A 25615-nucleotide genomic window follows, 5' to 3' on the forward strand; every position below is an offset into this window, starting at 1 on the left:
GCTGAAATGTCTCTGGAGGAAATAGGTTTTCAAATAAAAGACTGCAGAAAAGTACCAGCCCCAGACTATTAGGTTTTAATTAATGACATTCTTCAATAATTTTCTGTATTTTGCAGCACCATGGTATTCCGGGCAACCTGCTTCTAGAACACTGAGATACTTAGGGAAGATAATGAGAACAAAAGGAACTTCAAGTTCTGGCAACATGTCAAAAGAACAGAAGATACCAGGAACAAATCTTCTCTTGAAACAGCACTTCCTAACCTACTAAAAAGTACTTTAGCAGCTCAATTGGATTTTTTTTTTTTCTTTTTTGCTCTTAATGACACAATACATACCCTTCCTCGGTTTGCTAGCTCATCATTTTTGAAAAGTTCTTAATACTGCTTCCCTTCAATGTCCCACCTTACCTCAGGTGAACTAAATTTTCCCCTTTCCAGTGTGCCTCATCTCCAACCCACTCCTTGGATAATCACGTTTACAAACCTGCTCCATTATATTTCCCATGAAAGCCGGTCTTCCAGGTTGCAAGCAGTTGTCGTCTCCAGTGCCAACATATGTTGCAGACAATTTTTTAAAGATGACTGGGATATGAAGATAAAGAGCATGCACAAATGAACAGACTGGAATGTGTCAGGAGTCATACCAAAAGCTCATCAGGGATGCAGGAATTCGGGTTGAGTGCTATAAACAAGCCAGGTTTTCTGGACATTCCTAATGAATATGCATGAGGGAGATCTACACTGTATGCATATTCATTAGAGATAGCCTGAAACCCTGACCGGTTCTTACAGCTCTGTACTAATTCAACCTCTGTCTGGCATCCCCTTTAGTAGTAGTCATGTTTGGGAACAGGTCCAAAACCTACCTCACACAGAGCAGAATTTACACATTATCTGCTTCCAGGAAAAGATTAACACTTCCAAAATTAACTATTTTTGGAGGAGCAGTATAACTGCTTAATAGTTTAGTGTCATTCTGTGGCAAGTGGTCCAGAGTTCCCCACTCAACCATCTCAGAAATTCACTGGGGCCTCTACTGAAGATATCCAAAGTTTTGGGGGCATGGTCTCAACTAGATCCAGAAGCTCCTTTATTTGGGCCATGTTTTGTATCCATGGAAGATGTCACGTGGGGAGCCTCCCTGAAACTGGACCAGTTGACATGGAATTACCCAATAGTAATTATTTCTTAAGAAAAAAAAAAAAAAGCGAATTTCTCAAAATTAAGCACACTTTTCTGGAATTTACAAAACTATGGTCTCCTCAACACTTTCTCCTTCCAAAAGCACACTATCTTAAATGCTATATAGGTACGTCTATCTAGCTATTGATGGTCTACATTTAAAAAGGAGAAAAAATAAATCCTTCAATCTAAATTAAGAAGACTAACCCCCTCTTTTAATAGGGTGCACTAACCTATTAACGCACGCTAATCGGTTAGAGCACCTTAGTAAAAGAGGGCCTAAACTAATACATAACTATATACTGAAATACATATACATATATACACACACATACATATATATTATAAAAACTATATTTGAAATACATGCATAGCATGAAACATTGAATCCTCCAAATCACAGGCACTGTTCCCTTGTAAGCTGAATGGGAGTCCTCCACCCACATTGCTACCAGTAGGGGGTGGTACTCCAATGCTGTGTTTTCATCACTAGGAACAGGCATATTTCCTGGAGTCCTGCCTATCCCTCACTATTGAAAATATGATGGTGAAACAGCAAGACTGTAGGTGGAGAATAACCACTCATCTTAGGAGGGTACAGTGACTACAGAGAGTACGGAAAATAAGAGATAATTTGGGCTCAAGTTTAGTTAATTGTAGCAGACAGCTGTTCAGGTATGCAAGGAATGTATATAAATTTTAACATTCCCATACCACATCTCAATATCCCTACCCCACACACCAGCTTTAACACTAACCCCCTCCTCCTTTACCAACGTATAGTGTGGGTTTTAGCGCCGGCAGCAGCGGTAACTGCTCCGACACTCATAGAATTTCTATGAGCATCCCAGAGCAGTTATTGTCGCTGTCGGCGCAAAAAACAGCGCTATGCGTTAGTAAATGAGGAGGGGGTAAGACTTTTTTGTTCCTTTTCCTGAAAGAAAAAACAAACAAACCACCACACATCATTTAATACAAAAAAAAAAAAGTTTAATTGAAATAGTTGTATAAAAATAGCATCTCCATACATTTCACACTTAAAAACTGAAGGGAAAAAAACTCAAAATTCAGGCTGCATAACTGCAACTAGATCACAAAAACACAGCTATTAAAATAAATTAAGGTGCATGACTGTCATTTAACCACCTGGAGTTCATGCATGGAGACTGTACATCGTCAATAATTTAAAATCCTTCTGAACAGCATTACTTTTAAAATTCCTGGTACAAAGATTATACCAGACACAAAAGGCATAGTAACTTAAAAAACCTGTTTCTATTTCTCTTAAATTAGACTTTGTACAACTATTTTCCAGCTTTAAAAACAGAAAAGTGTGGGGGAGGGGGGGAGTCAATTTTTACAAAAAGGTATGAAGACAGGAATGCAGGATGTCAATCACTTTGACTTCCCACCAAAGGAGGAAAGCAGAGTGTTGTCAAAAATATAACCAAATAAGTTAACCAAAATAAGTTAACCAAATAAATAAAAAAAAACCAAATAAATCTTATGGAAGTTTGTCTAAAACACACAAATTTAAAAAAAACAAAAAACTATGATACAAGAGAACATAAATTTACATAAATACATTATACAGGTATGGAAAAGAATGAGACTATTGCATTGATTGTGCATTTTACATGCCCATATGTACTTAAGACTTGCAGGTTGACAGGTTGTGGAAGGTTCGGTAGAGGGGCAAATAAGTAGGTGTAGGGGGCTTTTTGTGCCCAGTGGTAGAGATGATTAATGACAATGTGAATGTTCCTGATAAAAGCAGATACTTCTGTTCATACTTCTGTGCAGGCTAAGAAGGAAGTATTTTGAGCAGCAAAAGAGGAAAAGAGGTCGGGAGGTTGAGGAAGAGGGCGTGTGTGTTGTGAAATGTCTGTTTCAAGTATTCCATCACCGTAGGATGGGACTACTTCATTCAGTCACTGAGCACGTTCTCCAAATCATCATAGAACCTGTGCCCTCCCAATACCACATACAAGGGCAGCCAGATCCTATAACGAAATGGATTTTCTTTGGACATACGCAGCTCTAAAAAAGAAAAGTCCCACTGAAGCAGCTTTCAAAAAGGCACTCAAAAAAGCAAATGAAAATCTAGTCCAGGCTCTATGAGAGCAAAAATTTATGTATTCAAAAAGGAGGTCACTGCTTTTTCTCAAAATAAAAAATAAAATAAAAAAATCTTCTGCTTAAATACTGGCCTCAACTCTCAAAAACACATCAGTACATCCAAAAAGGTAAATCCCAAGTCTAGATCAGACACCACCAAAAGGGAAAAGAAACTCAAGTCCCTCCTACAAAAGATTCAAACTACAGAATAATGAATGCATTTTCAAGCCCCTTTGCGTGTTCTGGCAGCAGCACAGTGGTCTTTCTACTTGTTGTTCCCCTTCTATTGTGAGGTCTCACAATACGTCACAGGCTCTCATTGCTTGAACTTGTGCTAGATACATCAGTGTCAATTGTCCGTAACCTTAAATCACAGTCCTCAGATTTTACCACATCACATTTGTGCATCCATGGGTGGTCAAAAATCTGTTCAAGGGTGGGTCTGTCTGAAGGCCTTGGTGAAAGACAACACTTGATGAGCTGCTGACAATCTGAATATATAGAAAGAAGAAAAAAGAACTTGTGTTAAATATTGTAAAGTATAAAAATTGGAAAGATGAAAGATAGACCAAAAGCACAAATATTTTTGTCTGCTTTTTAAAAAAATAGAAAAATAAGTCACCTGGAGAAATCCTCCTCCTGAAATACAGTCGCCCACGCAATATTTCTTCATCTTGCTCAAAAGGGATGTCTCCACACACCATATCATACAATAGGACTCCTAGGGACCATACTGTTGCAGACCTGCCATGGTATCTGTGGTACCGAATCCATTCTGGAGGGCTATACACTCTTGTACCTAAAACACAGCAAAAACAAACAAACAAAAAAAAAGGTTAAAACTCCAGAAAACCTTATGGAGTTTTCATAACAAAAAAAGGAACTTAACATAGCCACACAAATCAGTAGTCAATAGCACTAAGAAGCAAAACAGTATTGCTGCAGCTCTTCTAATAAACGAGTCTCCCCCCACATCAGCAGCTGTTTACAACTCTCTCTCTCCCCCCCCCCCCCCCCACACACACACACACGTGGCATCTGCAAAAAAAACCAGACAGACACAAAGGGAGAACAAGGGCAACGCTAAAGCCAGCTTTCCAGCTGCAGGCAATCAGTTCCTCTCTCTTCAAAGCCCCGGCATAGAGAGCGCGCGCCCCTCCCACCCGTCCCCCCTCCCTCTCACAGCGCGCGCTCAGTTCCTTGGATACCAAACAAAAAACCCGGCTCGTGACGCACGGCATCACGTGGTCCCGGCCTCGGGTTTCACAACAAACAGATGTTCAGTGCGGCAGCCGGGAAGGAAAGGGGGAGGGGAGGCGCTCGATTCCTCTGTTTACATACAAAAGAGCATGTCTAAAAATAAAGCGAGGGAGCCGAGGCCCCCTTCTCGCGCCCTCTCCCCTTTGCAGCCTCCCTAGAACACGGTAAAAGCAACTTTTCTGGCTCAGAGGTAGCCGGTTCACCTATTTTCGGGTCCACATATATTATTTTTATTTTTTTACGTTATAAACTGCACGCACACACCTCACTAATGCCCTATAAATGGAGGGTGGGTCTCCACTCCAAGGTGCAGGCAAAATGGATTTACATTAGTTTAGATTAAAAAATAAGGTTGTGTGTGCATTTTTTGCCTTTTAAATATGCTTAGAATAAATGGTTAGACACCCAAATATTGCTATCCCCTTACTAGAAACCCCCAAACGTGTCTCAGTCAATTAAAAAGGGCACTCCCAGCTGTTCAAACAAAATTCTTACGTAAAAGCTCTTTATCTCGCACGCACTGGCCAAACGAGTGCTGACCCTGCACTGCGGGACTTCCAAACCTGCCTTCTGCGAGTAAGGTTCCCCCCCCCCCCCCCCCGAGATTAAAAACAAAACAAAACACACAAACCACCACAAATCATGTCTTGAAATTTAAACAAAAAATAGTACTCAGTCTTTAAACTTTGTCTACAATCACCGCCCTCACGGAAAAGGGGCTGAATTTAAAGAGAAGCTCAGTTTGGAAATAAGCTACTGCGTCACTACAAGGAATTGCCATTCCCAGGCTACAGCAATGGGGGATTTAAGCAAGGCAGACCAAAAAAACAAATGATATTTGCAATCGTGACTGGGCATGCATATGAGGCTAGCGTAATATAAATGCCAATAATATGTTCTAAAAGGACAAAGGAGAGAGCATCAAAATTAGCTATTTGTTATATAAATATGGGGGGGGGGGGGAGGGTGAAGGACAGAGAGACTGTGGCATACCGTCGAAATCGGTGTAGACCGTGTCCTTGAGGATCGCCCCCGATCCGAAGTCGATGAGCCGGAGCTCGCCCGTCCGCAGATCCACCAGCAGGTTCTCGTCTTTGATGTCCCGGTGCACGACGCCGCAGCTGTAGCAGTGGCGCACCGCCTCCAGCACCTGCTTGAAGAAGCCCCGCGCCGCGTCCTCGTCCAGGGCCCCCTTTTCCGTGATGAAGTCGAAGAGATCTTTCACCAGCTCCGGCCTCTCCATGATGATCAGGTAGCCGTCGGCTCGCTCGTACCAGTCCAACAGCTTAATCACCCCTCGGAAGCTGGAGCCCACTTTCTTCAACAGGACGATCTCCAAGGGTACCATCGTGCCATTCTGCAGAACAAGGGAATAAAGAGACCACCATTTAGGCGGATTTCGAAAAAGCAAAAAAAAAAAAATCAAATCCAAACAAGGCATGGGCAGGGAAGAGGTAAGGCTCCGACATAGTCCATATTGGGGGGAGGGGTGTCGCTACTAGGTATCTCCGCTCTTGTTAAAGAGGAGCAGAAATCCCGCCAAATTACTCCCAAACATAAACAATAATACGGGCATCGGCGCGTGCAAAGGCATCGGGAACATTAAAAAATTTCCCAGTGCCAGGGAGAGAGAATGTTTCCCCTTTTCAATAATCCCACTAGTGTATTAAGGGGGTTTCCCTTCCTTCCCCCCCCCCCCAACCAACTTATGCGCTTGCCGTCCCCACACACACATGCGTCCCATTAAAAAAAAAAAAAAAAAAAAAAACAAACACCCCTATACCGCGATCACAATACTTACGATGGTGCCCCACTCGGTGACCCTCTCCTTGGACACATGTTTCACCGCCACCTGGGAACAGAGAAGGCGATCTGTAAACATTCCGCTTCTAGAACGCTGCCGGGATTTTCCTTCCCGGAACATCCCCACCCCTTTCAGATAGCAACAGACCCCCATACAAAGCAAAGTGCCCAGCCCTTACCGGCATGCCGTCGGCGATCCTGTTGCCGGCATACACGGTGCCGAAGCCTCCGCTACCCAGCACGGAGCCCACCTGGTACACTTTGTCGAAAGGCTCCTTCTCCACTTTCACTAAAAAGAAAAAGAAAAAAACCAAACAAAAAAAAGGTCAGCATTGGCTCATGGCTTGCACCGATCTCCCTTCCCTCCCCAGAAAAGAAGAGCAATAAAACGGGGCAGAATCGTAGCAGCCCACTAAATGGCAAAAGCCTTGTGATCAATGAAAGGCTCTCATTGATCTTACTCCGCAACAAACTTCACTATATAACCACCACCCCCAAGTTTGAAACTAAATGGCGACTACTGGGCGTCCTTTTTTTTTTTTTTTAATCCAAGTTTTGCAAAGGGGGGACCCACTCGGAAGCTAGTTCCAAATCCCACCAGTTCTCTTTTCGCTGTAAATCCACCGCAAACATCACGTCGCCGAGCACGCTTGCCCTGCATCTTCATACTGGAGTTACAAATTAAGCCCTGCAAAATAAATGAATCCTTTGCCCGTACCTGGCTGCAAGATTTTGACCGGCAAGTGATCCATGCTGGCAGGGTTGCAAATGTGAGCGAGTGAACCAAACTTAGAAAGTAACATGTTCCAATAAATTAAAAAAAAAAAAAAATAAATCCCGATCACAAATGTCCGGCTTCTTCCTTACTAATTGTTCAATTTGCGACAGCAATCAGGCGTCTTCCAGCGTGAAACCCACTTGCACTGTCTTCTTCCCAACGATTGAGCCCACACTTTTATATGTCCGTGGAAAAAAAAACCCAGTAAATATTAATAATAAAAAAGCAGCTCCAACCGAGATCCAGTTACAATATAATATAAAGTCCAGCAGTGTTTAAATAAATAAATATCAAGCAAAGCCGCTGCAGATACGTCTCCCGCAGGGGCAATCAGCAACCTTTATCGCCGCAGCGGAGAAAACGCGCCCGAAAGCGTAGACGTCGTCTTTCGCATCAGTTCGCTCTCAGCCACTCTCCACACCACGATCCTTCGCCCGCAATTCTGTGCTCAATTACTGCCTGGGCTGCCTCTTAACTCTCAATAGCTCCCTGTGAGACCGCGACAGATATCCCTCCGCGCGCGCGCTCTGCTGAGGGAAATACCTCCTCCCCGACCACCGCCAACCTCCCCGCTCAATTTCGTGCACTCACAGAACGCACCTCTCGGAAAGAAAACTCGCGCTTCTCGCCCGCTAGCCTCTTCCCTTCCAAACAACTAGCAGCAACAAAATGCCCCGCAACGCAAGACGCAAAGGGAACGGTAAAAACAAATGGGACTACTTTCTAATAGTAGGAGACGCGCATTGCTACACTGTCTGATTTTTTTTAGCTTCGCAACCTTAGGCTCACGTTAGCGAGAAGAATCTCTATTTGCATATGTATGTGAGAAAGAGGTTCCAGCCAATCCGCAACGAGCTAGATGGAGGTCCCAGCCAATAGCTTGGCAGTGGGTTTTGTGGAAGGGATCCCGGACGAGATGGGCGGGAATGCCTATGCGCTGGGGGAGGGGGGTGTTCTCTCCTCCCCCTCCCTTTATGCATATTGTATTGGGAAAGGTCAGTGAAGCTGAAACAGAGTAGAAAGACTAGCTGCTGCCGTGTATTTGTAGGCTCACGTGGTTTGATGTTTCTTTTCCACACTTTCTCCCAAACCCTCGTTCTCCCCACTAATGCGTTTTATATCTAGAAGGGAGTGAAACACAGATTTAGCCGTTTTTAGTTCCGCGAGAGCTGTCCCAGATTCTAACTCTAAATGCCTTTAAAATTCAACCCCGTAGCATTTGTACACGTTGGCAGAGGTTGTTGTTTGATATTGACACCGTGTGGAAAGATGGGCTTCTGCCATCGGCCGATTATATAAAGATATGTAGATTGTAGAAGCCTTCCTGGGGAGTGTTTGGGAGCATAGTATAGGAGCGGCTGGATAAGAAAAGGCATTGCATCGTGCAACGAAAGGGATAAAGTCGGAGCTTGCTCTCCCACTCTTTAGCCATCTTTGGCGATCCCGCACGCGAGCCATAGAGGGCGCTCCGTTAACGGGGATTGGTGTGGGTCTGAGCTTGCAGTCTCTGCGAGGTAAAATGAGGCCACGCGGGCTGCAGCTCTGCCGCAGTGGCTGCTGCAGGTCAGCTGCTGGTTAAGTTTATGTTTGGGGCGAGGACATTTTGGCAGCTAATCTCAGGCACACATTTGAGCTATTCAGTACATGTGATTTAAAAATGCGAAAAGGCAGAGAAGGAGCCCACCTGTTTTAAAATAGCTGAGCGCAGGCTTAGATGCAGCGTAGACCTGCTCCGAGCTGTGACAGATTAAGGGATGTTCCTATCCATCGGATGGTCGCCCTTGCTAAACTGCTGCTATTTAGTGATGAACAGTAGCTGCTAAATACAGATGGTAGTCTTTTTCTCCCATCTTCTAATGTATTTAATTGCAAGATCTATTGGATTCCGGTAGCATTTCTCATTCCAAAAGAGAGTTCAGATAAGGGGAAAAATAATTATAGCTGGATTCATTTTCTGCTGTGAGTGTTGCAAGAGAGACTGATTATGGGGAACCACAAGTACAAGGGGGCACTCAGAGAAATTGAAAGGGGGAAGGTTTAGAACAAACGCCAGGAAGTTCTTTTTCACCCAGAGGGTGGTGGATACATGGAACGCGCTACCGGAGGATGTGATAAGCAGGAGCACGCTACAGGGCTTCAAAGAAGGTTTGGATAGGTACCTGGAGGACAAAGGGATTGAGGGGTACAGATAGGAGTAGAGGTAGGCTATAGGGATAGGATTAGATTAGAGGCAGTTACATAATTAGTCAGGGACACTGTTCAGGCAATTAGGCCTGATGGGCCGCCGTGGGTGCGGACCGCTGGGCAAGATGGACCTCTGGTCTGCCTCAGCGGAGGCAACTTCTTATGTTCTTATGGAATGAGGATGATTTAAAAAAAACATATATGAGAGTCGGTGGGCAGGGGTATTTTGTAGCCTGCTTATTCCAACCTTGTTTCTTTTTTCAACACATACCCTTCTAACTTCCTCTTAGGCTTGTCTTCGGTGATAGTGGCTGGCAGTATCATCTTTGGCAGCTACTGTGGTTCTCTGTCACACCAGAGGATTCTGACCTTTTGTAATCCTGCACCTAGTTCCAGGTTAGTCACCCGGCAGAAAATCACAAATGAATTGTAAAGTGAATCTTAAGAGCTTATATCTATGGTCTCTTAAAACTCAATGTCCCTAAGAAAAAGATTTAATAACTGATAAAATATATCTAATCTTGGAATTCCACCAGACATATTCTAGTAGTAACACCTACTATTCCCCTGCATCATTCTAACCTTTGTGCCTTTCCTGTGCATCCTTAATAATCTCTCCTTCCAGTGGCATAGCAAGGGTGGGAAGCGTCCGGGGCCGTGGTTCCCCCCACCCCACCCTGCACCCTCCTCTCCGTGCCCCCATGCCGCACTCGCGCCATCCCTTCCCACCCCGTACCTCTTTAAATCTTTGCTAGCATGTGCAGCTTTTCTGGCCTGCTGCTCTTGTTGGCATTGGCTTTCCCGCTGACATCACTTCCTGACCCTGTGACCCAGAAGTTATTTCAGAGGGTGCCAGGCTGGCATGAGCAGCAGGCTAGAGTAGTTGTGCTGTTCAAAATTTTAAAGAGGTATGGGGAAGGGAAAGCGTGGTGTTGGGGGCTGAGAGAGGACGGCACCCTCACCAAGACAGCACCTGGGGCGTTCCACACCTCACCCCCATCTCTTACTATGCTAGTGTCCTTCCTTCTCTCACCCTCACCAACCTTGACCATCATACCCCAATGTCTTTCTCTTTCTTTCTTGCTCAACAGTCTCCCTCTCTCTCTCTCTCCTTTTTTAACCCTGCATCCTCTTCCTCACTCCTGAGCCAAACTAATCCCAGCCTATCTCTCTTAACCTTTAACCCCTTCCAGCCTATTTGCTGATCCTGATTTACTTAGCTACTTCAGAATAGTTTTGGTGGGTACTCTCATTTTGTTTGCATATTCTAAGACTTACTGGGTAGGGATGTGCATTTGCTTTGAAATGATGCTGGAAATGTCAATTTATGTTGTTGGCAATCAAAAGCAAGCAGAAAATCATTCTGAAAGAGTGTATATTATTTGTAAGGAGGGTGCACTATTCACAAAAAGTATGCACTATTTTGGAGCGGTACAAACCTGTTCAGAAAGAATACACCCTCTTTCCTGATAGAATCATCACACCTGCTCGAGCAGTGTGCACAGGCATATACTATCAGGAAAGATGTTGCACGCTTTGTGATTGGTACATACTCTTTGTAGACAGTGTGTACTCTTTCCCACTACTATATGCATTTGTAATCTCAACACATTCATGAACCATCGTGCATGTGCAAACTGGTGCATAGGGCCTGATTCTCTATATATAGTGTCTAAATATCAGCACCAATCATGACGGTGCTTAGCATGATTTTATAAAAGGCATGTGCCATATATAGAATCACGCTTAGCAGCTATTCACAGCATAGAATTTAGGCCAAGGAAAACCAGGCTTAAACACCTGCACATATTATTAAACCAAGCTTAAACACCAGGTATATTCTGTAACAGTGCGTGTAACTTTTAGGAATGTCTACAATCAACTATGCTCCTCCCCTAGCCATGCCCTCATTTGAAATCCATGCACTAGAACTAATGTGCACCAATTTATAGAATGGGCCTACCAAGTTGCATGCATATCTTCTAATTAGTGCTAATTAGCATCAGTTATGAAGTGTTTTCAATTATCAATACCGACTGATCTTATTAAGTTACTATATATATTTGAATATAAACAGAGATTTTGGGGCCCAAAAAATGGCCCAAAAGTGGGGGTCTTGGTTTATATTTGGGTCAGTGCCCACCCTCACCCTCTCGGACTTGTTGCAGGTCTCCACCGGGCCTGCCATACGACCTGGTGGTCCAGTGGTGGGCTGGGACAGGTGGGATCTCTCCCACCTCCTGTCCTGGCCGACTCTAGCAACTCTCACCTCCCTCCCACTTCCCCGATTAATAAAAAGCATATTTTTAAAATCCTTGGTGGTCCAGCAGTGAACTGGGACAGGAGTGATCTTCCAATACTCTGCCCTATGCAGAGCTGCTATCTGAATGGCTGCCATGAGTTTTTGTGGCAACCTCACAAGTTCCCGTGGTCTCGTGAGAACTTAAGGCAGCCATTCACATAGCATGTTCGGCTTCTTGGAAAATAATATGTCATTACACCACCTTCCTGATCCCAAAACACTGTGGCCATGACCTTTCCTGCTGACTTTTGGGTCTTGAATTTCCATGACTTTGGAGAATCTGAGTGCCGCCATTGCATGGACTTTTGTTTTGTCTCAGAATCATAGTGGTGTAATCATATTTCATCAACAGTAACTAGTTGTTCCAAAATGTTGGCAACAGCTTGCTGCAGATACTGCAAAATCAACTTGGAAGTGTCGGGGAGGAGAATGTGACATAGTGGTTATAGCTACAACCTCGTACCCTTAGGTTGTGGGTTCAAACCCCATGCTGCTCCCTGTTGTAAGGAGACCCCCAAAATGTAAGGTTTGAGGGGTTATGTGAGGTGTCCTTACAAACGCCAGGTCCTTCACAGAAGATTTATTAGGCAGCCAGAAGTGATTGCATAAAGAATATAATATAGAAATACAGAAAGGCAATCTTTAAAAAGATATACATAAGCTTTACAAATACAGAGTGAATACAGAGACTGCTTCTGTGCTCCTGTGAATGAGAGAGAACAGACAAAGAAAAGAATCCAAGGAGAAGAGAGACAGGAAAAAGGGGTGATGATGAGACAGAGACGTGTGATGTTCCAGGTAGAGCAAGAGAGAGAAAGGGAGGTGATGATATAAGCTTCGGGTTCCAGAGAGAGCAAGAGGGAGGGTTGATGTTGAGAGGGGGCTTTTTATAACAAATAGAATCTATTGAAGTTAATTTTCCCCATCCTTAGTAAACCGTCTGAAACAATGGTTAGTTTCACTGGTAAGGAAGGTGAGTGAGGTGTGCTAAACTGGAGAAGAATAGACTGGAGCCAAATGTACTTTCCAGTATGCCTCTGACCCATCCTAAGCTGTCCATCTTAAGCACCAGACATTAACACATCTTCTTAACACCTCTTAGCTGTCTTTAGCACCTTTTTACTGCCAGGTCCTCTAAGCACTGATTAGAATTTGTAAACTGTTTGAAACAGTCTGCATGGATGCTTAATGTATGTGAATTCTGTGCAGGAGCCTTTAGGGTCTATCTGCATCGACATGCTTGATATAATTTCCCATAGGCCTTTGCTGACATTGGTTAGGGCAACCAAAAAATGCTGATTGCTAGCAATGCTGGGCTGACACCTGTGACACTGGGCAAGTCACTTAAGGGCAAATTGTGTGAGAAGCGCCCAAAAGTTAGGCGCCTAATTAGGCACTGTTCAATGCAATTGAAGTAAAATTGGTTGCTGTTTAATGAATCACACTGAGCGGAACCTATTTTGGAGGCGCCCAAGAAATAGGCCAGCTCTAGGCACAACTAAAAGTTAGGCACCTAACTGAGCGCTTAAGCACGCTCAAGAGCAGCATAAGAACATAAGAATTGCCGCTGCTGGATCAGACCAGTGGTCCATCGTGCCCAGCAGTCCGCTCTCGCGGCGGCCCCCCAGGTCAAAGACCAGTGCTCTAAATGAGTCCAGCCTCACCTGCATAGGTTCCAGTTTAGCAGGAACTTGTCCAACTTTGTCTCGAATCCCTGGAGGGTGTTTTCCCCTATAACAGACTCTGGAAGAGCATTCCAGTTGTTTACCACTCTGGGTGAAAAATAACTTCCTTACGTTTGTACGGAATCGATCCCCTTTCAACTTTAGAGAGTGCCCTCTCGTTCTCCCTACCTTGGAGAGGGTGAACAATCTGTCTTTATCTGCTAAGTCTATTCCCTTCAGTATTTTGAATGTTTCGATCATGTCCCCTCTGTCTCCTCTTTTCAAGGGAGAAGAGGCCCAGTTTCTCCAATCTCTCACTGTACAGCAACTCCTCCAACCCCTTAACCATCTTCTCTGGACTCTTTCGAGTAGTACCGCGTCCTTCTTCATGTATGGCGACCAGTGCTGAACGCAGTACTCCAGGTGGGAGTGCACCATGGCCCGGTACAGTGGCATGATGACCTTCTCTGTTCTGTTTGTGATCCCCTTCTTTATCATTCGTAGCATTCTGTTCGCCCTTTCCGCCGCTGCCGCGCATTGCACAGACGGCTTCATCGACTTGTGGATCAGAACTCCCAAGTCTCTTTCCTAGGAGGTCTCTCCAAGTACCGCCCCGGACATCCTGTATTCGTACATGAGATTTTTGTCACCGACATGCATCACTTTACTCTTATCCATGTTGAACCTCATTTGCCATGTCGATGCCCATTTCTCAAGCTTGATTATGTCATGTTGCAGATCTTTGCAATCCTCCTGTGTCTTCACTACTCTAGCCTGTGTCTTCACTACTCTAGCCATGTCCACACCTAATGTGCATAGCGCCTATTTTTTTGAAGATCGCAGAAATTTTTAGAGGTGCCTTGTTACAGAATCACTCTTTCTTGTTAGGCGCCTAAATTCAATTATTGCTGATTAAAAAGCTTAACTGAGTTTGATACTCGATTTAGATATGTGCCTCTGAAATAGGTGCCTAACATTAGACGCCGGTTACAGAATTTGGGCCTTAATCCTCCACTGCCCAAGGTACATTAGATAGATTGTGAGCCCATTGGAGCAGATAGGGAAAATACTTGAAGTACCTGTGTGTAAACCGCTTTGAGTGTGGTTGTAAAATTACAAAAAGGTGGCATGCAAGTCCTGATCCCTTCCCCCTCCTTCCACTCAACGTCATTTCTCGTTGGCATTCAAACATTTTGGCACCCACTTGGCTGACAACTTCTGCATACCCAGCTGCTCCTGAATTAAACACCCAACACATCCCCTGGATATCTGTACTGTCTCAGCAATTGTTTTAGACGATATTTGCCATCTGCCAAAATCAGGCCATGGATATGGTCAACAATTTCAGGAGTTGACACCATTTGAGGCCTCCCAGACCTTGCTGCATCTTTGGTCTCGAAATCTCCATGCTGAAAGTTTGCACATCACTTCTTCACTGTGGAGTATGATTGGCATTTGTCACTCAATGTTTGCATCATGCATTCATGGATTTCCTTTAGAGTTTTGTTCTGCAAGAATAGGAACTTCATGGTGGCTCAGAGTTCCACACTTGAAAACTCCACACTTTTTGTTGATATTGTTCAATCAATGATCTGAAACAATGTCAAATAGCATTACAATTTTGTAGATTGGCACTTTGCAAAATTAAATAACACTTTTCAGCTACAGAGGCAAAATAACACTAGGATTTAGGAAGATGGTTGGGTTGAGAACTTTTCAGCACCCTCTCATAATGGTAGATGGGTACATAAATTCTGTAACACTGTGCCTAAATTTTGGGAATGCCACTGACCTGCCCCTCCCATGGATATGTCCTTTTATGAGTTGCACACCATAAAATTTACACATGTTATAGAATAGGGTGCCTCTCATGTCCACTCATAATTCCAAATGAGCACTAATTTAATACCAATTATTAATTAGCGGCTCATTAACTGTTTACTTTGCACTTGAATCTGGGATCTGTATCCAACTTTGTGCAACAAATATAGAATCTGAGTAATAGCATGCACTTAAAAAAAAAAATGGCCCGAAAAACTTTGAATACAACAAAAATTCTCATAAACGGACACAGGAAATGACACGAAACAACAATTTTCTGGCTGCCCATGTCTGGTGCTATATTCTTTCATTTGCAACTACCTGGATGTTTTCCATAATTTAGTAACACCTGCTCCTGCAAAACAAGCCATTGCAGCCCAATTCTCAGCCAGGTGCCACAGAAGCCAGGCATGAAAATCAAACCTATTCTCCTGCATAGCAGTGTGACACTGTACAGGAGAACTGCAGTGGGGATATACCCTCTAATCTTATGTGTACATCTTCTTTCTTCTCCATTCTTTTCTGCAAATAAAACACTCGAGCAGAAACAATTTCTTTTTGGCCTTTAGTAAGAAAATATATATAGCAAGGTAAGCCTTCTGTTTGTTCTAGCTCAGTTTTTGTGTCATGTTCTTATTCTTATTTATTTGTTTATTCAGTTTTCTATACCATTCTCCCAAGGGAACTCAGAATGGTTTATATGGATTTATTAATGTACTCAAGCATTTTTCCCTGTCTGTCCTGGTGGGCTCACAATCTATCTAATGTACCTGGGGCAATGGGGGAATTAAGTGACTTGCCCAGCAGTGGTGTAGTAAGAGGGATGCGGACCACCCCGGGCGCTGGCATCTCTCCACCCTGCCCTGACACACCATGCCACCCTTGCGCCATCCCAACCCCCCACCCCGTACCTCAGTATTATCTTCGCTAGCGCGATCAACTTCTGCCTGTTGGGCATGCCAGCCTGGTTCCCCTCTGAATCACTTCTGGGTCACAGTGCCAGGAAATGAAGGCAGAGAGAATCCAACGCTGGCGCGAGGAGCATGCTTGCAGAAGCCACTCGCACTGGCGAAGATTAAGAGGTGAGGGGGGAAGGAGAGCCCAATTGTGGAATGGTGGATGGGAATCAAAGGGGGAGAAGTGCAGAAGGAGTGGGGGCATGGAAAGTAGAGGGGGTGCACCACTGCCTCAGAAACTTCCTACCCTTTGTTGCCCAGGGTCACATGGAGCATCATGGGTGTTGAGGCTATAAATTTAACTATTGTGCTATACACTCCTTTTAGTCTATGTACAACTTTTTGTGAGCAGAAATGCTAGGCAGTACTGTATGCACAGTTGCAGCAGTGTCAGGTCTGACATTAAGCTGAAGGAGGAAAGACAAACAGAAGAGCAACAATCCAGTCCTCCACCCTCCCCATTTTCTCACATAATGTAAGCTGTCCCACAGCAAAAGGCACATGGCTAAGTTCCTTCCATGCAATCATACTTTTTTTTGCAAAGTTTTCTTAAAAAGAATATTTTGTGCCAGTGGGTGTCAAGAGCTTGTGCCTTGCCTGTTTTACCCTGACGTGAATCACTTTCACTTTTGAATTGTTCTTCTAAATTCATTTTTTTAGTTCTGGCTTTTGTGTATCATCAGCTAAATTGTATTAGTACCTGTTCCATTACAATAAGAAAAGTTATTATAATAGCACATATTTTTCAGCCACAGGTAGATAGATATATGCCCCTTTTTTTCAGAGGAGTGAAGAAGTGAAATGCTAAACAATTCCTTAACCTTTTTTTTTGTGCCCCTTAAAACCATGAAAAATCTGTTTACTGAATTTAGCTAAAAGAGGGATAATATGTGTTTATTGATTAAAGAATAGGCAGTTGCAGTGATAAAGAACAGAAAAGGACTTCAGACTGTATGCAACCTATATATCACACTCCCAGTGATGGATCATAAATAACCCTAAAACAGGACAAATGCTTACAGAAAGAGCAGCATGTCAAAACGTTCTCTGGTCTCTCCATCTTCTTCCCTTTTTTCTTATGACAAATTAAAAAGAACTGCTTTGGTGTAATTTTGTACATTAAGGAAATTGGATTCTGTCTACTACAGACTATAAAGGAGAATCTACTTGCAAGAAAATACTTTCCAATATTTATTCATGTTCTGGTTGCTAGCACCGGGAGATGCAACATCTTGTTTCCATGGGATCCTGATTGACACTGGATGCATATTCATCTCTTACATGCATCCATACACACCAAATAGTAGCAACAAAGATCCAGGTCCCTCTGTGCTGGAGATGGATCAGCCTTTGCATAAATCATAATCACTGATTATTTCAGTCAGACACTTCACCCAGGTAGCACCCAGGCAGAAGAAGAGCAAAATTTGTACCTAAAAGAGCAATCTTGTATTTAATTCAATTTCCATTTAATGGTGTATCAAAAGAGTGATGTTTGCAGATAAACATTTAAAAGGCTTGGTTCAAGGTGAGATATAGATGCTCCCAATCAACACTGGGTGAGAAAGCTATTTTTGAGCATTTCCATGCACACATTGTAGAGCAGTTTGTTGTGATAGAAGTTATGATGGGTGGGGATATGTCAAAAGAAGATAGCAGCTATGAGTTTCTTCACTTTGTACAAAACACATAGGAGACAAAGGGGGAAAAAAGTCCCCGTCTTAGCCCCATCCCTGCGAGCTTGGTCCCCATTTCCATAAGCTTGGTCTCTGCCACATGCCTGCACGCTAGGGCCCTGTCCCCACTCCATCCCCGCAAACCGTCTGATCCCATCTGCACAAGCCTCAAATAGTTATGATTTTATATTGAACTTATTTTATTAAAGTATAAAAAGAAACAATATTCTGCACAATTGTCATTTTATTATAAATACAAATAATACAGAGCAAGGATCAACAAAACCCCTTCACATATATCCCCTCCACTATCAAGAAAACTGAATAAGTCAAATTATTACAGAACTAGTCTTTAAGCCCGTTACATTAACGGGTGCTAGAGTAGATGTCTGTCTGTCTGGGTTTGTTTTTTTTCTTTATCTCTCTCTCCTTGGATGCTGCATGTCTGTCTGTCTGTCATTTTTTCTGTCTGTGTCTCTCCCTATGTCCTTAGTACCCCCAATGCCTCCTTCCTATGTCCCCATCATTATCTTCCAGACTTTGTCCCACCCCCACCACCAATGCCAGCCTGCCTGCCTGCCTCCCATCCCCCTGAGCAGCATGTTTCCATTTAACGCCCCCCACGGCACCGACCCTACCCGGCACACCCGAAACCCCCGTTGACCCTCCCGCTGCTAGACGGCTGACAAACCTCCCAGTTTCAGCAGCGTCTGAGGCACAGTAAACACTCCGCTTCGCGGTCTTCTACTGGCCTAATTTCCTCTGCCGCGTGTCTGATGATGTCATTAGGGATGCGGCAGAGGAAATTAGGCCATTAGAAGGACGTGAAGCAGCGTGTTTACTGTGCCTCGGACTCTGCTGGAGCTAGGAGGTTTGTGTTCGTCTCGCGGTGGGTCAGCTGGGAGGGTCAACAGGGGTTTCTGGTGTTCCAGGTAGGGTCGGAGGGGGGGGGAGTCGCGGCATGTTACCTGTCGCCGGTCCTTAGATGTGCGCATGCATACTCTTACCTGCCACACTCCGCCAGATCAGGGATCAGGGAACACGGGGTAAGAGTGTGCATGCGCGCTTAGCATTTTATTATATAGGATGCTACACAGAAATATCAAGCTAACAGTATACCGCAGTCACACATGACAGGAATAGTGTTAGGGGAGTGCAACTAGAGCAAACTTCCCACTGGTCAGAGAGAGCCCTAAGCCAGTTAGAAGCTAAAGAAGCACAACCTAGGCTTTGCAGTTCCCAGTTATGTCTAATACCAGCTCTAGCAGAATACATATTTCAAATCTGATATATTCTAATCACAAAATAGAAAATAATTTTTTTTTTCTACCTTTTGGTGTCTCATCATTTTATTCTTTAAATCATGTTGGTCTCAGGCGCTGGTCTCTTTTCTTTTGCATTCTCTTAACTCACATGCCAGGGTCTCCTGACCATCTGACATTTCTTTCTCCATTCTCACCATCCATCATCTATCTTTATGTATGTAAGGTTCCCCATGTTCAGCATCTCCCTTCTCTATGTCTCCTATACGTCCCTTTCTAGTATTTTCCCTGTGCCCATCTCCCTGCCTTCATCATCTCGCCATTCTATGATCCCCTCCCCCTGTATACAGGGAGTGGGGAAAGAGAGAGAGAGATCCATGGTGCATCTCTCCCACTCCCTTTACTACCATATCCAACATTTTTCCTTCTCTCATCCCCCGGATAATGTGCAGCATTTTTCACTATTGTCCACCAGTCCCATGCCCACCATTTCTCCTTCTATCACCCCTCTCCAGCGCCATGCCACACCTCTCTCTCCATCCCTATGTCCAACATTCCTCTCCTTTGCATCCCCTTCAATCAGTCCCTCTGTTCCCTCTCCACCATCATATCCAACAGCTTTGGAGCTCCTGGGGATGTAGTAAAGATTATCAGGTGAAAACAATTCCACCTGAGAATATTCCAAAACATCCCTCATATACATCCTAAAGAGCTCCAATGGAGCCAAATAGTGAGAAATAGGAAAAATTTTAAACCTAAGGTTTTTGATCTCATAAAATTTTCCATTTTCTCAATTTGAACATGTAATAATGTACTATCTTTTATAATGAATATGGCTGACTTTTGCTAAGTCTAATTTATTCAATTTTATTCCAATCAATATCAATTGAGTCTCATGTTCATTTACTTTTAGTTATTTCTGAGGAAATTTGACATAACTTAGAAACGGTACTCTGTAATGGAGTTTCAATTCGATTTACCACTAACCAGACATCTTGCAAAGTAACAGTTTTATCTTTAGGAAGTGGGTTTGTGTTTGACTCCAATGCCATCTGAACCGGAGTCAAACTGTATGTACCTGATGTCTTTGTGCAAGATTTAGGAAAATCCATATTTGAGTCCAATTTTACAGGAGAGGAATTTAAATTTGGTTGAGGAGGTGGTAACTGTTCTCCTGAGGTTAAGGAAGCCGACTGAGTAGAAAAATGTGCCCTATCTTCCAGTGAAGGTTAAAGGTTGAAGATGACAGTCCATGGATCCCATACCCAAGTCAGATGGAATTATCTTTGCCTTCCTTTTTCCCATGATGTCAATCGCTGATAGCTCCCTGCTCCCTGCTCAGGGCGTGTCGTGCCTCTTTGGACTCAAGGCTGCGGGCTCATGACCATGGACCACGTACCGCAGCTTGCTGGTCTTTTATGAGGCCTCAGAAGGACCTCTTCTCTCAGTACCGGATACTGTGGCTGGCCGCGGTGGTGCCTGTGATGATCTCCGAATGCGCTCCAGCACCAGGCAACCCTCCAAAAGACTCATTTCTGGTGCCAGGCTGACAATTATACAGGACCAAGTTCAGCACATTACTCACAACCCTACCTCTGTTGCATCTGCTCCAGCCTTGGACACCCTTTGACACGAGTCGCTATGCAGAGTCCATGCTGCAAATTCAGCCAGTACACACTGAACATTGTGAGCAAGGAGTGACAGACATGAAGCTCAAATACAACCAGTGCTTCACCTTCTGGTTCACCAAGAAGTTATTGAAGGAAGAAAGGTTTAGAAACCTGTGTGACAAGCTCTTTCACGAATACTACCTGTGTGTGCAAGTATATTAACCATAGACCTGTTATAATGTAGACTCACCTATATTGTGGTTGGATATCTTGGACCCAAATGTCTGCATTATATTGGGTCTATGGCAGGGGTGTCAAAGCCCCTCATTGAGGGCCACAATCCAGTCAGGTTTTTAGGATTTCCCCAATGAATATGCATGAGATCTATTAGCATACAGTGAAAGCAGTGCATGCAAATAGATCTCATGAATATTCATTGGGGAAATCCTGAAAACCCGACTGGATTGTGGCCCTCGAGGAGGAACTTTGACACCCCTGGTCTATGGTGTATCACTATAGGACCTACATAAGGACCCATGTAAGATTTCAGCATAAGCACCTCTTCCCAGAAAACAAGACTAAGTGGTACCTGAAAATCCTAGAATATAAATTACTACTGGTGGTGCACTTTTGGGGGGGGGTGGGAGTGTCAGCAGGAGGGATTGGGCACATCTCCTGCTGAGGAACATTCGGGAGGGGGGGTGTTGCAGCAGCTTCGGGCAGGAGGGACTGGGCATCCCTCCTGTCTCAATTGTTTGGGGGGGGGGAACCACAGTTCTATGATTCTCTAACCGGCGCTTATGACAGATGCCAGTTAGAGAATTGTGCTTTTAGGCAAAGGACTGGTCCCTCTTACGCCTAAAAGGTTTTGTTTTGGGCGTTTGCGACTTGGCTGATTTTTTTTTTTTAGAATAGGTATATATAGTGGCAGTCTGGGTGATTAAAGTACTGAACATACAGATAGGCCATTCTAAAAAAAAACACACACACATTTTGGACTCTTTTTTTTTTTGAGAATGGTCATTTCCCTGCTGCCTACTTTGTGCTCCTAGGGCCTTAGACCAAAAGGGAACTTAGACGTTGTTTTTGATTATGCCCCTCCACACATCACTCGACCCAATTTTCACATGTGTGTTGGATGAACACTGTCAGATTCCACACTTCAGATCCTTGGTGGTACCCTATGACCTATTGATATCCAATGTGCCTATGTTGAGTAATATACCGCACTAATTTTTTTTTTTTTTTGGAGTGCCACAACAAGTTTACTGACTTGGATCCAAAAAATCCAAGACCCGCCCACCAAAATGTCTGCTGTCAATAAATCATATCTTCATTTTCCAGATGTAGATCTGACCATATACACATGCTTTTTGGGATATTTACAAGATCTGGCAAAATCAGCAATTTGGTTTTGACTTGTGCTTGTAGCTAGTGCATATTCAACAAGTAGCACTGGAGCTTTAGAAATGATCCATATTGCCTCTGTGGGGGCGCAGTGTTCCCGCTAAGCTGCGCTGGGGTGCGCTGGCGCACAAAATATTACCTCGCAGCGCACAAGTTTCTCGTCACAGCGCACACAGTGTAGAGCACAGTTCTTCAACCGCCGGTCCGCAAACAAAATCTTGCCGGTCCGCGAAGGATTCGGTCCCCGCCGCAACGAAAGGCCGGCGTCAGCTGACTTGCAACTTCCTGTTGCAGTCGCTGTGCCGGGACTCCTGCCTTCGCCGGGACTCCTGCCTTCCACCGCGTTTGCCTCCTGCCTTGTCTCCGCACCTCCAGACCAGCAGCGGCAGCTGTGTATGCTTTTAACTTCGGCACAGAGCTGCCCCTAATCAATAGTTTAGCGCGGTTTCATAAGGCAGCCTCGGGGCCTTTGCTAGGCCGGCCCACATCGCATCATCGAAGCGGGCCGGCTATCAAAGGCCCCGAGGCTGCCTCATGAAACCGCGCTAAACTATTGATTAGGGGCAGCTCTGTGCCGAAGTTAAAAGCATACAGAGCTGCCGCTGCTGGTCTGAACTCTTGGGCCGCTGAAGGAGGGCAAAAAGCAGCTGTCCTGGAGGTTTCCCTTCCTCTCGCCTTTACAGGTTCCTTTTTTCCACCTTTTTTTTTTTTCCTTCAAACGGCAACGGGCCCCAGCATCGACATCAATCAAGTAAGTTCCACTGTCAATCAAGCGGTTCTGCTCGGCCAAAGCTTCCCCTGTGACATGAGCCACCCTCAGGGGAAAGAAAGTGACCCACAAAGGTGAGGGGAAGGGGGGCAGATGATGGAAGTTGGGGGGGGGGAGAGAGAGAGAGAGAGAGAAGGGGCAGATGATGGAATGGAGGAGATGAGAGAGAGAGAGAAGGGGACAGATGATGGAAGTGAGAAGAAGGGAGAGAGAGCAGAAGGCAGATGGATGTCAGTTGAGAAGGGAGAGCAGATGCTGAATGGAAGTGGGGAAAGAACACATACTGGATGGAAGGAGGAGATAAATAAAGGGGGAAGAAAATAGTAAGATAATGGAGGGGTGAGGGAAAGGGGTGACAAGCTGTGTGTAGACACAGTGAAAAGAGGGAAACGGGACTAAATAGTAAGAAAGAATTTAATTTAGATGGAGGCAGAAAATAGAGAAGGAAGACCAGAGAAGAAAAGGGAAGAGAGAGCAGAGAATGATCAGATCTGAGTGGAGGAAATGAGAAGAGAGATATGCTAAAAACCACAGGGGGGAGGGAAGGATAGAGATGCCAGACCATGAGGGGAACAGAAGGAAGATGATGGATGCTAGACCAAATTGGGGGGTGGGAGGGGGCAGGAGGAGAGATGGCAGGGAAAGACAGACAGTGAATGGAAGGGGCAGATGCTGGACTGAAGAGACAGAGAAGGTTATCATGCTGCTGTACCGGGCCATGGTACGCCCTCACCTGGAGTACTGCGTCCAGCACTGGTACTTTAAGAAGGACACGGTACTACTCGAAAGGATCCAGAGAAGAGCAACTAAAATGGTTAAGGGGCTGGAGGAGTTGCCGTACAGCGAAAGATTAGAGAAACTGGGCCTCTTCTCCCTTGAGCAGAGGAGATTGAGAGGGGACATGATAGAAACATTCAAGGTACTGAAGGGAATAGACTTAGTAGCTAAGGCAGGGAGAACGAGAGGGCACTCTCTAAAGTTGAAAGGGGATAGATTCCATACAAACGTAAGGAAGTTCTGTGGTAGAAAGCAACATATTTATTTGGCTCATAACTTGCTGGCGCCCGATATTTTTAGCTCACAGTGAAAAAAGTTTGCTCACAACACCCGCCCGCTTAGAGGGAACACTGGTGGGGGGTCAACCAGAAAATGGAACACATTGTCAACACATGTCAACTCAGAAGGCTACGTGGTGGTATTGAAGCTTTGCCAGTGCTCACGATGTCTGACTCTGTTACGGATTGGCTTAGTCAAGTGCACGAAGAAGAAGAAGAAGCAGAGCAGCTGTGTGGCAAAGAAACGTCTGTGTTAGTTTCCATTTGTCTTTTATTTCATATCTACAGAATTAACTTAGCTGTGTCTTTGTACATATTCCAGAACACCTTTTGTTTCATTGCATTTGTATTTTGACCTTTTAATTTTCTTCTACAAGATTCACTTTATACATATCTTGTTTAAAGTTCTTACATTCTTTGTGTTTTCCAGAGACATTAGTATGATTTTCATGTACCAGTGCTTTGGAATGCAAATAGAGTAATTGTGGCCACTGAGAAGAAATTTAGATTTGCATGAGACAGACAGTACTGGCCAATTACTGAATTGGTCTCTGTATGCAACACATCAAGATAACAACAGTGCAAATGGTGTGGTATGCCTTAAAAAAAAAAAAAGAAGATGCTTGTCCAAGCTCTTGTAACCTGACACTTAGATTACTGCAATCTACTTCTAACCTGTATCCCGCAGTGTTGCCTCTCCCCCTTGAAATATGTGCAAAACTCTACCAACTCTACCAAAACTCATCTTCTACCAACCTCACTACGCTCATGTCACCCCTCTCCTTAAGTCACTTCACTGGCTCCCTATCTGCCATCGCATACAGTTCAAGATCTTATTGCTGACCTACAAGTGTGTTCATTCTGCTGCCCCTCAACATAGTAACATAGTAGATGATGGCAGATAAAGACCCGAATGGTCCATCCAGTCTGCCCAACCTGATTCAATTTAAATTTTTTTCTTCTTAGCTATTTCTGGGCAAGAATCTAGAGCTCTACCCGGTTCTGTGCTTGGGTTCCAACTGCTGAAGTCTCCGTCAAAGCTCACTCCAGCCCAACTACACCCTCCCAGCCATCGAAACCCTCCCCGGCCCATCCTCAACCAAAAGGCCATATGCAGACATAGACCATGCAAGTCTGCCCAGTACTGGCCTTAGTTCAATATTTATTATTTATTTTCTGATTCTAGATTCTCTGTGTTCATCCCACGCTTCTTTGAACTCCATCACCGTTTTCCTCTCCAACTTTCTCGGTTTACTAATGAACATGGAAAACCATGTTTGTATTTTATTTAAAATCATAGTAGAAGGTGGCAGATTAGGAGTGACCGACCCATCTAGTCTACCAGGTTACCTTTCTGTCTGATTCTTTACTTCTTTGGATAGATGAGCACATAAACTCCCATAATTAATCCAACATGAACTCTCTTCTGTCAAGTCTCTTACACAGTGTCCCAACTATGTTCCTCACAACAACAGTGGAACGCCACCAACACAGGAACCATCCAATCTCTTTAGTTCCTTTCAGATTTTTGATTATTTAATTTCTTAATTTTGTTCCTATGTGGGGGGGAAACCTCATACAATCAAGCCTCCCAGAGCCGTATCTCAAACGGGCCTGTAGCCAGTTTGAGATACGGCTTGGGGAGGCTTGATTAATGCCGTTGCAACACAGCACACGATAGCTGGCATGATGGCATTTACGGCACTGCTTTTCCCCTGAAGAAGCCGGTGGATAAATGGGTGCACTCCGTGGGGATCAAAGATTTA

The 25615-nt window shown here is 44.3% G+C and overlaps 1 protein-coding gene and 1 long non-coding RNA gene across 2 annotated transcripts in view; one reads left to right on the forward strand and one right to left on the reverse strand.

The window, feature by feature from the left end:
* Nucleotides 1–2158: 2158 nt before the first annotated feature.
* On the reverse strand, nucleotides 2159–7686 carry PIM3 (Pim-3 proto-oncogene, serine/threonine kinase). The gene is made up of 6 exons (XM_033959650.1): nucleotides 7084–7686; nucleotides 6545–6654; nucleotides 6364–6414; nucleotides 5556–5919; nucleotides 3925–4101; nucleotides 2159–3793 (listed from the first exon to the last, which is right to left on the reverse strand). The coding sequence occupies exons 1-6, from the start codon at nucleotides 7166–7168 to the stop codon at nucleotides 3609–3611; spliced, it is 972 nt and encodes a 323-aa protein (XP_033815541.1). The 5' UTR covers nucleotides 7169–7686; the 3' UTR covers nucleotides 2159–3608.
* The window catches only part of LOC117367233, a 48373-nt gene continuing 28637 nt past the window's right edge, over nucleotides 5880–25615 (forward strand). Inside the window, exons 1-2 of the long non-coding RNA XR_004540713.1 lie at nucleotides 5880–6016; nucleotides 9618–9723. This is a non-coding gene — a long non-coding RNA (uncharacterized LOC117367233). The remainder of the gene's footprint in view (nucleotides 6017–9617; nucleotides 9724–25615) is intronic.

The sequence above is a fragment of the Geotrypetes seraphini genome, chromosome 9, assembly GCF_902459505.1.
Source record: "Geotrypetes seraphini chromosome 9, aGeoSer1.1, whole genome shotgun sequence".
NCBI classification, from domain to species: Eukaryota; Metazoa; Chordata; class Amphibia; order Gymnophiona; family Dermophiidae; genus Geotrypetes; species Geotrypetes seraphini.

What these genes read in the sequence shown, in the direction of transcription:
- PIM3 (XM_033959650.1), bottom strand. Translation starts at nt 7,168, where the DNA reads ATGTTACTTTCTAAGTTTGGTTCACTCGCTCACATTTGCAACCCTGCC. An exon ending in GGTCAAAATCTTGCAGCCAG is followed by an intron (nt 6,655 to 7,083) that starts GTACGGGCAAAG and finishes TTTTCTTTTTAG; the next exon opens with TGAAAGTGGAGAAGGAGCCT. An exon ending in TCACCGAGTGGGGCACCATC is followed by an intron (nt 5,920 to 6,363) that starts GTAAGTATTGTG and finishes CTTGTTCTGCAG; the next exon opens with AATGGCACGATGGTACCCTT.